This window comes from Paramormyrops kingsleyae, chromosome 5 (genome assembly GCF_048594095.1).
Source record: "Paramormyrops kingsleyae isolate MSU_618 chromosome 5, PKINGS_0.4, whole genome shotgun sequence".
NCBI classification, from domain to species: Eukaryota; Metazoa; Chordata; class Actinopteri; order Osteoglossiformes; family Mormyridae; genus Paramormyrops; species Paramormyrops kingsleyae.
In genome coordinates, this window is record NC_132801.1 from 10,985,178 (window position 1) to 10,997,554 (window position 12,377).

The 12,377-nt window shown below is 50.7% G+C and overlaps 1 protein-coding gene across 2 annotated transcripts in view; it reads left to right on the forward strand.

Moving 5' to 3' along the window:
• Positions 1–12,377, forward strand: part of usp43a (ubiquitin specific peptidase 43a) — a 72,203-nt gene that overhangs the window by 42,408 nt on the left and 17,418 nt on the right. For both annotated transcript variants that reach the window (XM_072712125.1, XM_072712126.1), the window contains exons 6-8: positions 188–332; positions 7,819–7,981; positions 11,300–11,411. In XM_072712125.1, the coding sequence (XP_072568226.1) occupies positions 188–332; positions 7,819–7,981; positions 11,300–11,411 (420 nt within the window). The remainder of the gene's footprint in view (positions 1–187; positions 333–7,818; positions 7,982–11,299; positions 11,412–12,377) is intronic.

The following is a 12,377-nucleotide window of genomic DNA, read 5'->3' on the forward strand; positions in this document are numbered from 1 at the left end:
TTGTAAGAATCTGAGCCAGTAACAGCTTCCCCATGATTCTTCCATATACTCTTCTGTGGCTGTCAATCCTTTGTGGATCGCGGTTAATCCTTGTGCCTGTACTTCATGTGATTCTTTTTTCGCTGAGCTGTCATTTGGCACCCGGGACCCTTTGACTCAGTTGAGTCGTCTCTCCCGGTCGCCTTAGGTGATCCTGTCGGAGGTCTATACCACTGGATTCCAGCGCTCCTTCTTCGACGAGGACGACCTGACCACCATCGCGGAGAGCGATGTCATCTACGCCTTCCAGGCCCCGCCCCTCTATGGGAGGGGGGGCTCCATGCGAATCTCAGGTAATTGGGCCGGCGTGTCCGAGCTGCTGTGAGTCACAACTCCCAATTGTTGTACACTTTACCCAAGATGCAGTGCTGCAGGGCCCTAAACCGTGTCATCACAAGCACCATTGTGTTCAATATGGAATATGGAGTACCTTGTGTAAAACATGGACTAAGAGAAATGTATGCAGGCCGGATGTCAGCCCCCCCCCCCTCCTCTGGCAGATGTCTCCGGGCAGATGGCTGGCATATAAATGCACGGGGGCAAGCGCCTTGCACAAACGCACTGACTGCAAGCGGAGGAGTTACACGTCTTATGTGGCTCCCGGGAATGACAAGTGGCAGCATTTGACCGTTAAAGCAGAACGTTATGCAGATTTGAGCCGATCGCATGGCCTGAGTGTGACCGAATCTTTAGTTAATCACTCCTGAGTCCCTGTTACAGGGCAGCGCATCCTTAAATCGTATAGCTGGTGAGACCTGGTGCTTGGGCATGGAGGGCGGGCGGGTCTAGCTGTTTCTAGGCCCCCGTCTGCGCCGTCCCAAGAAGACTTGGCCAGGGATCCACGGAAGAGGATCCATACAGGTGTGGTGGATGTGACCGCGGGCCGCGGTCTGCCAGGGATTCCCGCGGGGGTGCTGCTGGGCAGGGGCTCGTCCTCCACTGATGCCTGGAACTAAGTTGGCTTATTTTGGTGCTGGTGTGTAGCTCAGTGGGTTAGGATACTGTGCAATCAGAAGGTTGCTGGCTCAAATCCCAGGCTGGGCTGAGCGATCCCACCATTGGGCCCTTGAGCAAGGCCCGTAACCCCAGTTGTACCAGGAACTGGCTGATTCTACTGTCTCACTTGTGTGCTGCTTTGGATAAATGTGTCGGCTAAATAAATAAAGCATGAAAGTAAAACGTGCGCTAGAGAGACAGCCGTGGGCAGCGGGGCACAGACAGCCGTGGGCAGCGGGGCACAGACAGCCGTGGGCAGCGGGGCACAGACAGCCGTGGGCAGCGGGGCACAGACAGGCGTGGGCAGCGGGGCACAGACAGCTGTGTCTTACATGGAGTTAAGTGGAGGAAGAGATACGGAGAGCAGCCGTCAGTTACGGAGAGCAGCCGGAGAGGCAGATCGTACCGCACGCCCAGTTTCAGGTGGCGTCGGGTTGCCCGCCTCGGCCGGGCGTGCCCCAGCGTCCTTCCTCTTGGCCGCGCTCCAATCAGCTGTGTCATGTGGGCGGTGGCCCGGTGTGGAGCCAGTGGGGATTTGCTTTCGATGAGCCGCCTTTCAGGAAAGTACACACACACACATACATGGAAACAGGCCAGCAGTGTAGCAGTGTGACTGTTCCTGCTTTGATAATGCCCCTGAGGGATAATAGCCCACCATTCGAAGGCAGCCAGAGGTGCGTCTGATTGGCTGGAGTTCCCTCAGCACTCGCCCCCTAGTGTTAATCCTGTGTCATTATACTAGCAGCTTAATCATCAAATAGTGTGCGATGACATCGTTGTGAAAGAACTGAGTTGCCGTGCGGTTCGTGGGCTCCAAAGCTGGGTGGGGGGGGTAGCTGGGAGGGGGGGTGGTCCTGAGGCACATCCCTGGCACTGCAGGGGGAACAGGGACAGTTTGTTTGCTTTTGAATGCGTCACTTTGAAAGCCTCTGAGCTTTTTTGTCTGTCGTTAGGTCTGCGTAATCGGGCCCTGTAGCTCACGCACCGTGAACTTTAATGCCGACATGAATCGGATACCGTTTTGCGCCCTGGCCCCCGGTTTATAAATTCGGCAGGTATGAATGGGTTTCCTGCAGCAGGAATGGCACCGGGTGATAACAGGAAAGCGATACTCCCTTCCCGGTGACAGCCGCGTCATGCGACCGATGACTCATCTCTCGGTAGAGTTACGGGAGCCTTTGTTTGCATGCTTGTGTAGCCGAACGTGCCCAAAATGGACCAACCATCTGTTCCTCGGCTGCAAGATGTCTGCATAACATTAATTATAATTCACTTGCATGACAGATGCCTTTATACAAATTGTCTTACAATTTAATATAACTGGGTGCTCACTGAGGCAGCAAGTTAAGTACTTTCCAGCTGTTATTCATCTTTGAATTTAGCTTTGCATTTGTAACTCTGGTTCCTCAACTGCTACTCCCCCTGCTGTTCACTTTTGTAATAAATTATGGAAGGGGTAAGACCAATGTGAGGTGAGCCAGTTACACGGTATTTAGTAGTGATGTGATGGATTTCCCTCACTTCCCCACCGTGTCACCATGAGCCCAGATCAATGCTTGCACGCTTATTTATTGGTGCCATTAAGCCTGTCCATCTGCTCACCTCGAGCAGCCAGAGAAAATGTCGTGCTGAGTCATAGGTTCACCATTAAAAAGCCTTCGCCTAAATGTAGTTAGCGGGGGGTGTGAGGCGGCGAGTTTTCCACTCTCTGTCTGCGTGACGAGATGGCGGCCAAGCTTACATGGGAATCAGCCTGGCCCTGTGGAGGAGACATCCCAAAAATCATAGTGCTTACCCAACCGCCGCTGGCCTGTGTGTCTCAGGATGGATGGATGGATGTGTCGATAGATGGGTGGATGGATGGATGGATGGATGGATGAATGGGTCGATAGGTGGATGGATGGATGGGTCGATAGGTGGGTGGATGGATGGATGGAGAACTGCATGTTAAAGAAGAGTTTGGGTTCCATCTGCTGGACACAGATGATGTTCTCTTAAACTACTTTGGTAATATTTACTCAAATTACACCATTCACAGCAGAAATCTTCATGCTGCCGCTCACCAGTTCATCAACATTCAAAATCTCCATGTATCTGCCTGTGCATGCGAGAGTGCATGTATTTTCTTTAATTTCCTTCCTTGGCAGGGGAATCAGGAAGTAAGATCACATGCACAGAGTACAAACAATTCGTCTTAGATGGAGCTAATTAGCATATAACCTCAGAAATCAGAAAATGCATGAAACAGCTGAGATATTTCATTCCCCTCAAAAACACGGAACTAGAAATTAGACCTGCACCTTGGTGTCCGTTTTTCTACCTTGGTTGTGTACATTTGGTCTTTTGAAATTACTAGCATTGTGAATTAAAGTGAATCAAAATCAAATGGTTGGTTTACTGCTCCACCACTTTGATCTACATGACAAATTGTCTAAAGATTCACACGAGATGGTCACACGGATCATATGTTCACATTAGCATTGTGAGAATGTAGATACTTGGTTACTGTAGTTATTGCTCATTTTGTCCTCATCTTGTAGGATCATGTCGCCCGGCAGATGTCGGGTCGGTTTGACAAACCTTACACGTCGTCTTTTTTGTTTTGTTTACACTCATATGTGCGTCAGATCGGTGTCAGAATTGGCGTCTGAGTGAGCCAGACTTCAGAATGCATTCAGCAAGTCCTGGGAGTACAGATCGTCTGCAGACCCATCCCGCAGCACGGCTGGCTCCGTAATATCGAGTAATAATTCGAGTAATGCTCCTAGAAATGTAATCTAATTCCATACTCTGTGTAGTATCGTCCGCCTTCGGCATGGCACTTTCCAGGTGGCTCCTCGGCGGTTCGGGCCGCTCGGCCTCAGGCCTAATAACCGGCGGAATTGAAATCCGGAATTTGGTTAGAGCTGGCTGCTTCTCCGGGGTTGGAGGATCTGAGTATCTTTCATGGAATGCTGCTGTAGGAAAGACCTGCTTTCTATATAGGATAGAGAGCAAACAAACGTAGAAAACGTTCCTGTCTCTAGGCAAATGAAGACATTTCACACTATTTTTTTTTTTTTTTGGGTCAGCTGGATGGCCTTTGAGAGTAGCTGGGGTAGACTTCTGTAATTTTGAGGCTCATCATATCAGGATAAATGTGCACTAATTTAAAAAAGTGCTGTTCAGCAAAGAGTAGTTTTGCTGTTTTTGTTTTGTTTTGTTTGTTTTTAAGTAAACAGTAAGATTGAGTCTGCCTGAGCTTCCGGCACTGCATTGTTGAGCAGAGCTCTCCACAAACCTCTGGGGTTGAAGCGAGGCCTTTGTCAAAGTGCAGTGTTGCTCAGAAATTCACGGCCTCTGCGTTCCCTCCTCCCTCACTCAGAAGATTCAATTGTAAAGTCAAAAGTTTAGATGATATATAGAGTGTGTCTGGCAGATCAGTCAGAGGTTTGTCGAGTGCAGGCTCTGGGGTGGGTCTCCCAGATTGCTCAGCGGGGGGCGGGGGCGGGTTCTGGAAATCAAAGGGCTTAGAAGACACCCTCAGGGCAGTGAAAGGCAGCGGGAGGGTTGCTGCAGAGCGGAAATTCTCAGTCCAAGTCCTTCAGAGCAGAAGACTGATTGATTGTTCTGGAAGGCCTGCAGTGTGCATGTCCTGAGGGCTGCCGCTCGTGCACCATGTCCTGAGGGCTGCCGCTCATGCACCATGTCCTGAGGGCTGCCGCTCATGCACCATGTCCTGAGGGCTGCCGCTCGTGCACCATGTCCTGAGGGCTGCCACTCGTGCACTGTCTACATGAGTGGGAACACCGTATGGATTCCTTTGAACTTTGAGAGATGCTCAGAGTTCAGTTTGATGGTCTGCTCCTTGGAAATCTTTTTCTGTTCGTTGTGTAAATCTCATGTCTCATGTCACGCTACACAGGCACAAAACACTACACGGACATACATATGTTACATGGGCACACATACACTACATGGACTCATGGTACAAGGGCACATGCACACACTGCACGGGCACATATACATGCTACACAGACATACACACAGTACATGGACACACGCTACACGGGCACACAGACACACGCTACATGAGCACACGCTACATGGGCATGCACACGCTTGCACTGTTTTATGTTGGGAATTTCCCAGTTGAAGCAAATGATTCTGAACTCACCATGAAACAAAGACAGATGAAAACTGATTTTTTGTAAAAAAAAAAGGTAGATAAGTTTATTCATAAATTTTTTTAATTACTTAATGCAGTGTTTCTTTACCCTGTCCTCCGACAGTCCACATTTTTGCTCCCTCCCAGATCTTTGCACTGTAACGCCAGTGCTACCATGAATGTGGGTCCAGGAGGGACGCCGTTCCGCTTCGCCGCGTGCTGCACATGGCTCAGATCACAATAAAGCTGTGCAGTGCTAATAGCCTAGCTGGCTGGCTCTTCCTAGCACCTTCTTAGCGGCACGTGTCCCGGCTCTTGGCTCCTGACGTGTTTCCCGCGGTGTGGCGTGTCGGCCGATCGCCGCGGCCCTCTCCGTCTTGTGAGGCGACGCCTGGCTGGGCGCCGTGACTCGGCACGCGACACGTGTGACGCTGCACGCCGGCAGGAGGGCAGCAGCCATACGGCAGAGGGTTCGGCTGCCCGGCGGCCCCGTCAGCCGCGGGACACCGAGGGCGGCTCGGCACAGAGCATGATGGGATACGTGCCCCGAGCTGAACTGTGCATCTGACACAAGGGGCTGTTAAACCCTTGCGGAAGCTCACAGAGAAGCAGGAATGGCGCCGGCTTCCTCAGGGTGCCACTCTGGAAATTTCCGTTCTGCCCTATGGACAAGTAATTTTTCTCCCAGACCAAAAATCAGTTGGAAAGTAACTTTTTCGTTCAGATTTCATCCAGTTTACAGCCTGACAAACAAGGAGGAGCCCAGATTTGGTACCACTGAAGCGGAACCTCATTTTCGGGTCTGCGGTATTGGGAGGAGCTCAGCGCCAGCGCTGATGCCGCCATCAATTGGAGGGAGGGGCTCAGCCCCTTAAAAAGCTCGTTCCGCTGTTCATGGAGGTGCGCGGGCAGCTGCTGGCCTGCGGACCTCTATCGCGTGTGGCGCTCATTAGAGAGCATAGGGCATCATGGGAAATATTACCCACAGCCATATAGGTGAATGTGCGTCCCTTCATTACCGCGTCACTATTAATGATGTTAAAGAAGCGGCCATTTTAACCTCACTGCTGTTCCTGGCTGCTGCCTTTTGTGCAGTTTCTTTAGCTGTGTGTTGTTGTTTTTTTTTCCAATTGAAATATTGAAGGTCTCCCCCCATAGCTCAACACATGCCATACAGTGAGACGAGGCAGGGGGGCATGCGGGGCCCTCTATAGGGGCCAAGCTGTTTAATTAAGGCTCTGTCGGGTCTTGGAGTTCAGCCTGACCCTGGTCGACTGGGGGGGGGGGGTGAGAATGAAACTCTGATTGAAAGCGTCTCTCTCCAGCCCAGCCTGGGAATAGCAGAGACAAGTGTGTGTGTGTGTGTGTGTGTTTGTTTTCTGAGGCTATTTTATCATGTAACATTGCAGTAATTAACAAACGGGGGGGGGGAGCCTAAACACACTGCATGGTGGGTATTCACACCGTGCTGTAAACAGTGACCTTTTTTGAGTCGCAATCTTCCGTTTTGGTCTGAATGAAACTGACTCTGGCCTTTCAAAACCTTTTAAGTTCCATATCTAGGAATTCAATATCCAGCCAGTGGTGGCTCCAATTTAAAGGCTAGACAAAGGGCACCCCACCCCGAAAGATTATTTAGACCTCTGTGGTCCTGATGATGCCCTGTGTTTTTTTGGGGGGGGGAGGGTTCAGTTTAATATCGGATGGGTAAAAGTTTAATTAAAAAAAAACCTTAGTTTCTGGTGACCTTTAGGTTAAACAGTGATTTAATGAAGCCACGTTCTGTCTGTAATAATTCTGGCCACACAGAATTTAATCTGCTGCGGCATGATGCTGAGTGATTCCTCACAGCTACACTTCATTGTACCAGATAAGCAGAGGTGGAAAGTTCAGGTCCAGAAAGTACAAATCCAGACCAAGGTTTTGTTTCTACCAACCAGATGAGTATAAAGAGTCACAGTCACAGGTTGAAACAAAACCTTGGTCTGGATTTGCACTTTCTGGACCTGAACTTTCCACCTCTGCAGCTAAGAGATTTCTTCCTCCATATTATTAAAACATATTTTGCATTCTGTGAAATTCGGTTGTTGATTGGCAGGGGATGCTGGGTTATTTACACGCTGGGGAGGGTTATGTCTAGTTCCTGCCTGTACTCATTGCTTTTCACCCACTGCTGTGCATCACCCTGTGAAATGGAGGTACGTCGGGGACGCGGCCGAAGTGGAACTTCGAACTGGACCTTCTGGCTCCGAGGTAGTTTCTCCAACCAGCACGTCCATCACCCTTCATCCCGAGGCCCTTTTGGGGAGGTGTGGGACGTGCCACTTGGGGGTGTCATGGCAGGCGTCTGAGGTGTGATGCTGTCGTGGCATATGTTGCCATGGAGATCCGCCTCCTCTTCGTTGGTGACCTTGGACATCCAAACACCAGGCTGTAATGAGTGTTGAGTTTTATGATGTCAGAGAGGGGCGGGGCCTCGGAGTGAATGTTCCATTCTGTGCTTGCAGTCCGTGACGGGCTCCGTGTAACGTGAGACCCATTGCCGCCCTGTATCCGTTTGCTTTCTCTCTCCCTCGAACGCCCATGTTGGGTCGGGTTGCTCACTCGCCAGTCTCACTGTCTCTATCCCTCTCCAGGGTACCACCACAGCCTCCCTTCCTCGCCCTATTTCTCCGGGCCCGAAGGTCAAAGGTTATCCCCACCTGGGACCCTGTCCTCGGAGTTCCTGAATCACAGCAGCTCCGGAAAGGTCCTCCTGCTTGTGTGCAACGTCGCAGGATCCGGACAACAAGCTGTCAGGTAACTGGCGGGGGTGTGGGCACCGTCGTAGCGGGATTTCCCAGGACACCACAGCTGGGAGGGAGCAAGGGGCGGGGCCTCGGGCAGCTGGAAATCGATGCACGTGACCCCTGGGGAGGGGTCTCTGTGTGCTGGGAGTCGATGTAACAAAGACTCCCCACACTGTGACATTTTCCTGCAACACTGCTCTGCCATCGCTGCAGCTGCCGCCCTTAGCTTTCGGGCTGCGTCTCTCACACGTTTGACAATTGACGCAATTGAGCCATAATCTGTTTAAAAGTCACCCTCGACCGCAGTAGCAGAGGAGCCGCGCGGGGGGAGGGGGGCAGAGGGTCGGCTCGTCACAGCAGGGAGCGGACTGCAAAATTTACCAAGTCCCCACCTGGCCTGCAAATTTCCCAGAGTGCTCCTTTTGACGACACACAAAATTTGCGACAATTTACTGATTTACTCCCCTTGCTTTGAGACCCCTGCTCCGTCCTAAGCACCATGAATTTCCAGAGAGGTCATGAGAATTTTACCCTCTGTGTTGTGCCCGGTAGATTTTTGCAGGCTTTGAAATCACCAGAGAGTCGCTGCAGGGAGGAGCTACCGGTGCTTCTGCGGATCCAGAGAGCAGGCGGCGTAACGAGGGAGCGGGGGCCGTCCGTAACCCTGCTCTGCGGGAAGCCCAGTCCTAGCTGGAGTCTCCTCATACGAACCGTGCTAGGCTAGCTGTGTAGCCTCCCTTCCCTCTGTCTGCACATTCCGATAAATATTTGGGTACAGCTCCGTCGCCCGAGGCTCCGCGCGCACAATGCGCTGAAACAGAAACAGAAAGTGAGTCAGCGCTGCTGTATTCACAGCCCTGGGTGGGGATCTCATCTGACTGGGCCTGCGAGTCTCTACCGTGGTGAACGATGAAGCCGGGGCGGGAATGTTAGCATGTTAGCGGTGCGGCTCGCATCCCAGCATGCAAAGCCTGTGGCTGTCCGGGGTGGGAACAGAAGGTGCTGCGGCGCCCAGGCGGGGCAGGTCTGCGTCAGAGAGGGATTCGGGGTGCAGGGGACAAGAGTGACAGGCCAAGACAAGGCAAGGTGATGTGGGAGCGGGACCAATTCAGAGGGGAGGGCTGGCTCAGTCATCGGGGATGACCTTAAACGCCGCCACACGCGTGTGCCTCTGAACCCAGACTGAACTTTACTGTTTGTTTTTTTAAAGACCCCGGTCATGTGCTCTTCCCAGACAATGCCAGTCTGTTCCTTGGTGATGTAGAAGAAATGTAGAGATGCCTAATGTAAGGAAGTTAGAGCCTCTTTAAGCTCAGGCATCTAACGCCTGACAAGCAGAAAGGCGCCAAGACCAGCTTGGGCTGCAGCTTGAGTGTTCGCTGCGACACCAGGGGCTGTGTGGCACCCGACCTTATCTGAGGTAGGTTTCTATGCCCTGGTGGCACATGTCAGGGAAACACAGAAGAGCACCCTGTGGCGGCGTGACCGCGGTCCAGAGACCACTTACGGCAGTGCGGAGGTGAAGCCTGAATCCAAGATGGCTGCTCCTCCGGATGGTGACTCTGCAGCTTGTGGTGTTTGTGGATCAGGCAGGATGAAGCGTCATTCGGCTAAAATCACGGGTTGATATATGCAATAGACAGAATATTACGTGATACGCAAAAATACTTTGTATAATAAGCAGTGTGGTACAGATGTCCTCGTCCTCACATCATTCCACTTGCGAGTTGCAATTGTTATCTGGGATGTCCTCCTCTTTAAGTATAACTTTTGGGAATAATGACACAAATGCTTTTCCTAATGATGCGTAGCTTGTTTGAATCTGTCCCTATAGCTCCGACAGTAAGTCAGTCCATATGCTATTTTCTGGATCCTGTTTGTGCACAGCACAGTGATTTCATACTTCAGCAAAACTGGCCGACTTGAAACGGGCTGAGGATTATGGGCCCTCTAATCCACTTGCTGTTCAGTGATATATTTTTTAAGTTGTGGCTACACTCTCCGAATTGAATAATTCATCACACCCTGACCCCTACCTCGATATCAGCTGCTTTTAAATCATTTAAAAGTGAGGTGTTCTCGGTGTTCCTTCTGCTCGTTGGAGATGGAGATGTTTCCCAAAATTCTCAAACTCCTACTGACTCTGTGAACCTGGCGTCCCCCCGGGCTGCTGCATTTTCATTGGCTCACACCAGCCAATCAGCTCACGTCAGGTAGTAGGCTCGGCTGCTCCCCGGGATTGAACCTGCATCGTGACCTGCACGGTTTCCAGCCTTGCGTGAGCACATGACTGCTGGTATACAAGCAGCCATGTGAACCACGAGATGTGCATAAGCCTCATTTTGGCCAGATGAAACGGTTCTGGCTGCATCCTGCCTGTAATCCCCTTTGCGGTAGGCTGTCTAATGCCTCTTCACTCTTTCCTTTTTTTAATCCACCCCCCAGGTTATATTTTCAGCTGTTCTTTTAATATGTTTAACCAACATGCATAGATTATAAATCATAATTCCCTGGAAAGTCAGCTGTAGGCCCAGAGCATGCAGATCCGGGAGTTTTCAGTCATAATCGCGGTGTGTGTACCGTTGACATTCCAAATGTTTCCCATAATCCTCTGCAGTCTTTCAGCCTTGAGTCGACACTGGCATTATCTGGTTAAGAGGAAGGCGGTGTAAGTAAAGGCTGTGTCTCTGTGTTGCCGGTCTTTGTTTTAATTGCATCCCTTAACAAGGAGACAAATGTACTGTAAAATCTCGTTAAACACATTTTGCTCCTTAATTAAACTGGACAGAAATAGACGGAAGCGGCAGCTTGCGCTGATCCCGGCTTCCCCCAGCTGAAACGTGTAGCTTTATCCGTGGTGTGTTTGTGGAGCTGTGACAGGCCTTGGGCTGTCGCTCGTCCCTTTCAGTACGCGGCGACACTGCAAGGTAGGAGGCGAGCAGAGGAGTTAGGCTGGGGAGAGTCTTAAAAGCATGAAGATGACTATATGGTTATGTCTGTCCCAGAATAAAAGCATCAAGGACAAGCTAGAGTAAGTTCAATTAGCAGTGTCCCTTTGGTACAGCTGCAACCCTAATTGGATAAGTGCTAGTAAAAATGGTTGAAGTATGAGTATGAGTCTTTGAGGTAGAATAATAATAATAATAATAATAATATTAAATACTATGAATAGTTTTTATGTTATACGCATAACAGCCTCTTGTCTGGGACTGTGCGGCTGCGCGTGCATGGGGTGGTACTTAAAGGTCTGATACGCTTGCCGTCATGTGCTGTATGGGCGTGTCGGCACGGCTCTCATCACGTAAACAACCCCCCCCCCCCCCAACAGGTTCGGGCCCCCGTTCCTCATGCGAGAAGACCGGACCATCTCCTGGGACCAGCTACAGCAGAGCATCCTCAGCAAGATGTATTACCTGATGATGGACAGGGCGCAGACGCAGGTGAGCCCATCACGTCAAAGTTGGCACTGTGCGCATGCAGAGCGAAATGAGGCGGCAGGCAAGAATCTCGCGTAGTGAGAGTGCAGCCGCTCCTCGTTTAGCCGCTACCTTGGTTAGCGACCATTTGCAAATACGACGGTAATAAAAAAAAAAGCTCATATTCCCACCGATGCACGCATTTATGACCAAATGTCGTACGCCTGACAACAACGCACGTTGGAGTGAGAGATATTTTTCAAGTAGAACGTACAAATATGTTAAAAATGTCCACGCCATGAAGGATAAAAGAAATCGGGTGTCGGAGGCCAAAGTAAAGTCGCAAGCACAGTCTTGGTCACGCCTAGGTTACTGAGATTTTCACTTGCGTCGCTTAACGACATGTTGGAATGTAGCTAAACAAGGAGTGTGACTGGTTTGTACTAAAAAAGACTGTAGAATTAAATAAATAACATTTAAAAGGAATGCGACAATTAGTTTCCTGAGTAAGGTACACAGGTCGTGCGTGCTGTCGGACTCCATGCAGATGTAAACTCCACGCCGACAGCGACGGGTCCGGGGGGGTATAAATCCGGCCAGCTGTTTGCTGTCTTCAGACAAATCGAATGGGTGATTTAGCCTGACGGCAGTCTTATCAGTATGCGGTGACAGAGCATTTGCTACAGACAGCCTCTGTTAACCCATGTGAACTGAGGCAAAGTGTCACCGACGTGCAAACTTTAGTCTTATTATTGATGCTCTGCGAATGAGAAGTGGGAGGTTTCAGCACGTTCTGTTTGTATGGGTCATTCTCCATCTGCGAGCTTCTCTGAGCCTCTGAAGGAGCCGTACGCCCCCATCTTCTTTTGAATCAGGACTAAATCTTTGAGATAATTATCGATATTGCGGTTCAGAGGTAGATAACCCATGCGGCAGTGTTGAGGTGCATCGTCACGGCGACGCTGTGGTCGGGCCCCAGTGTGGGCTCAT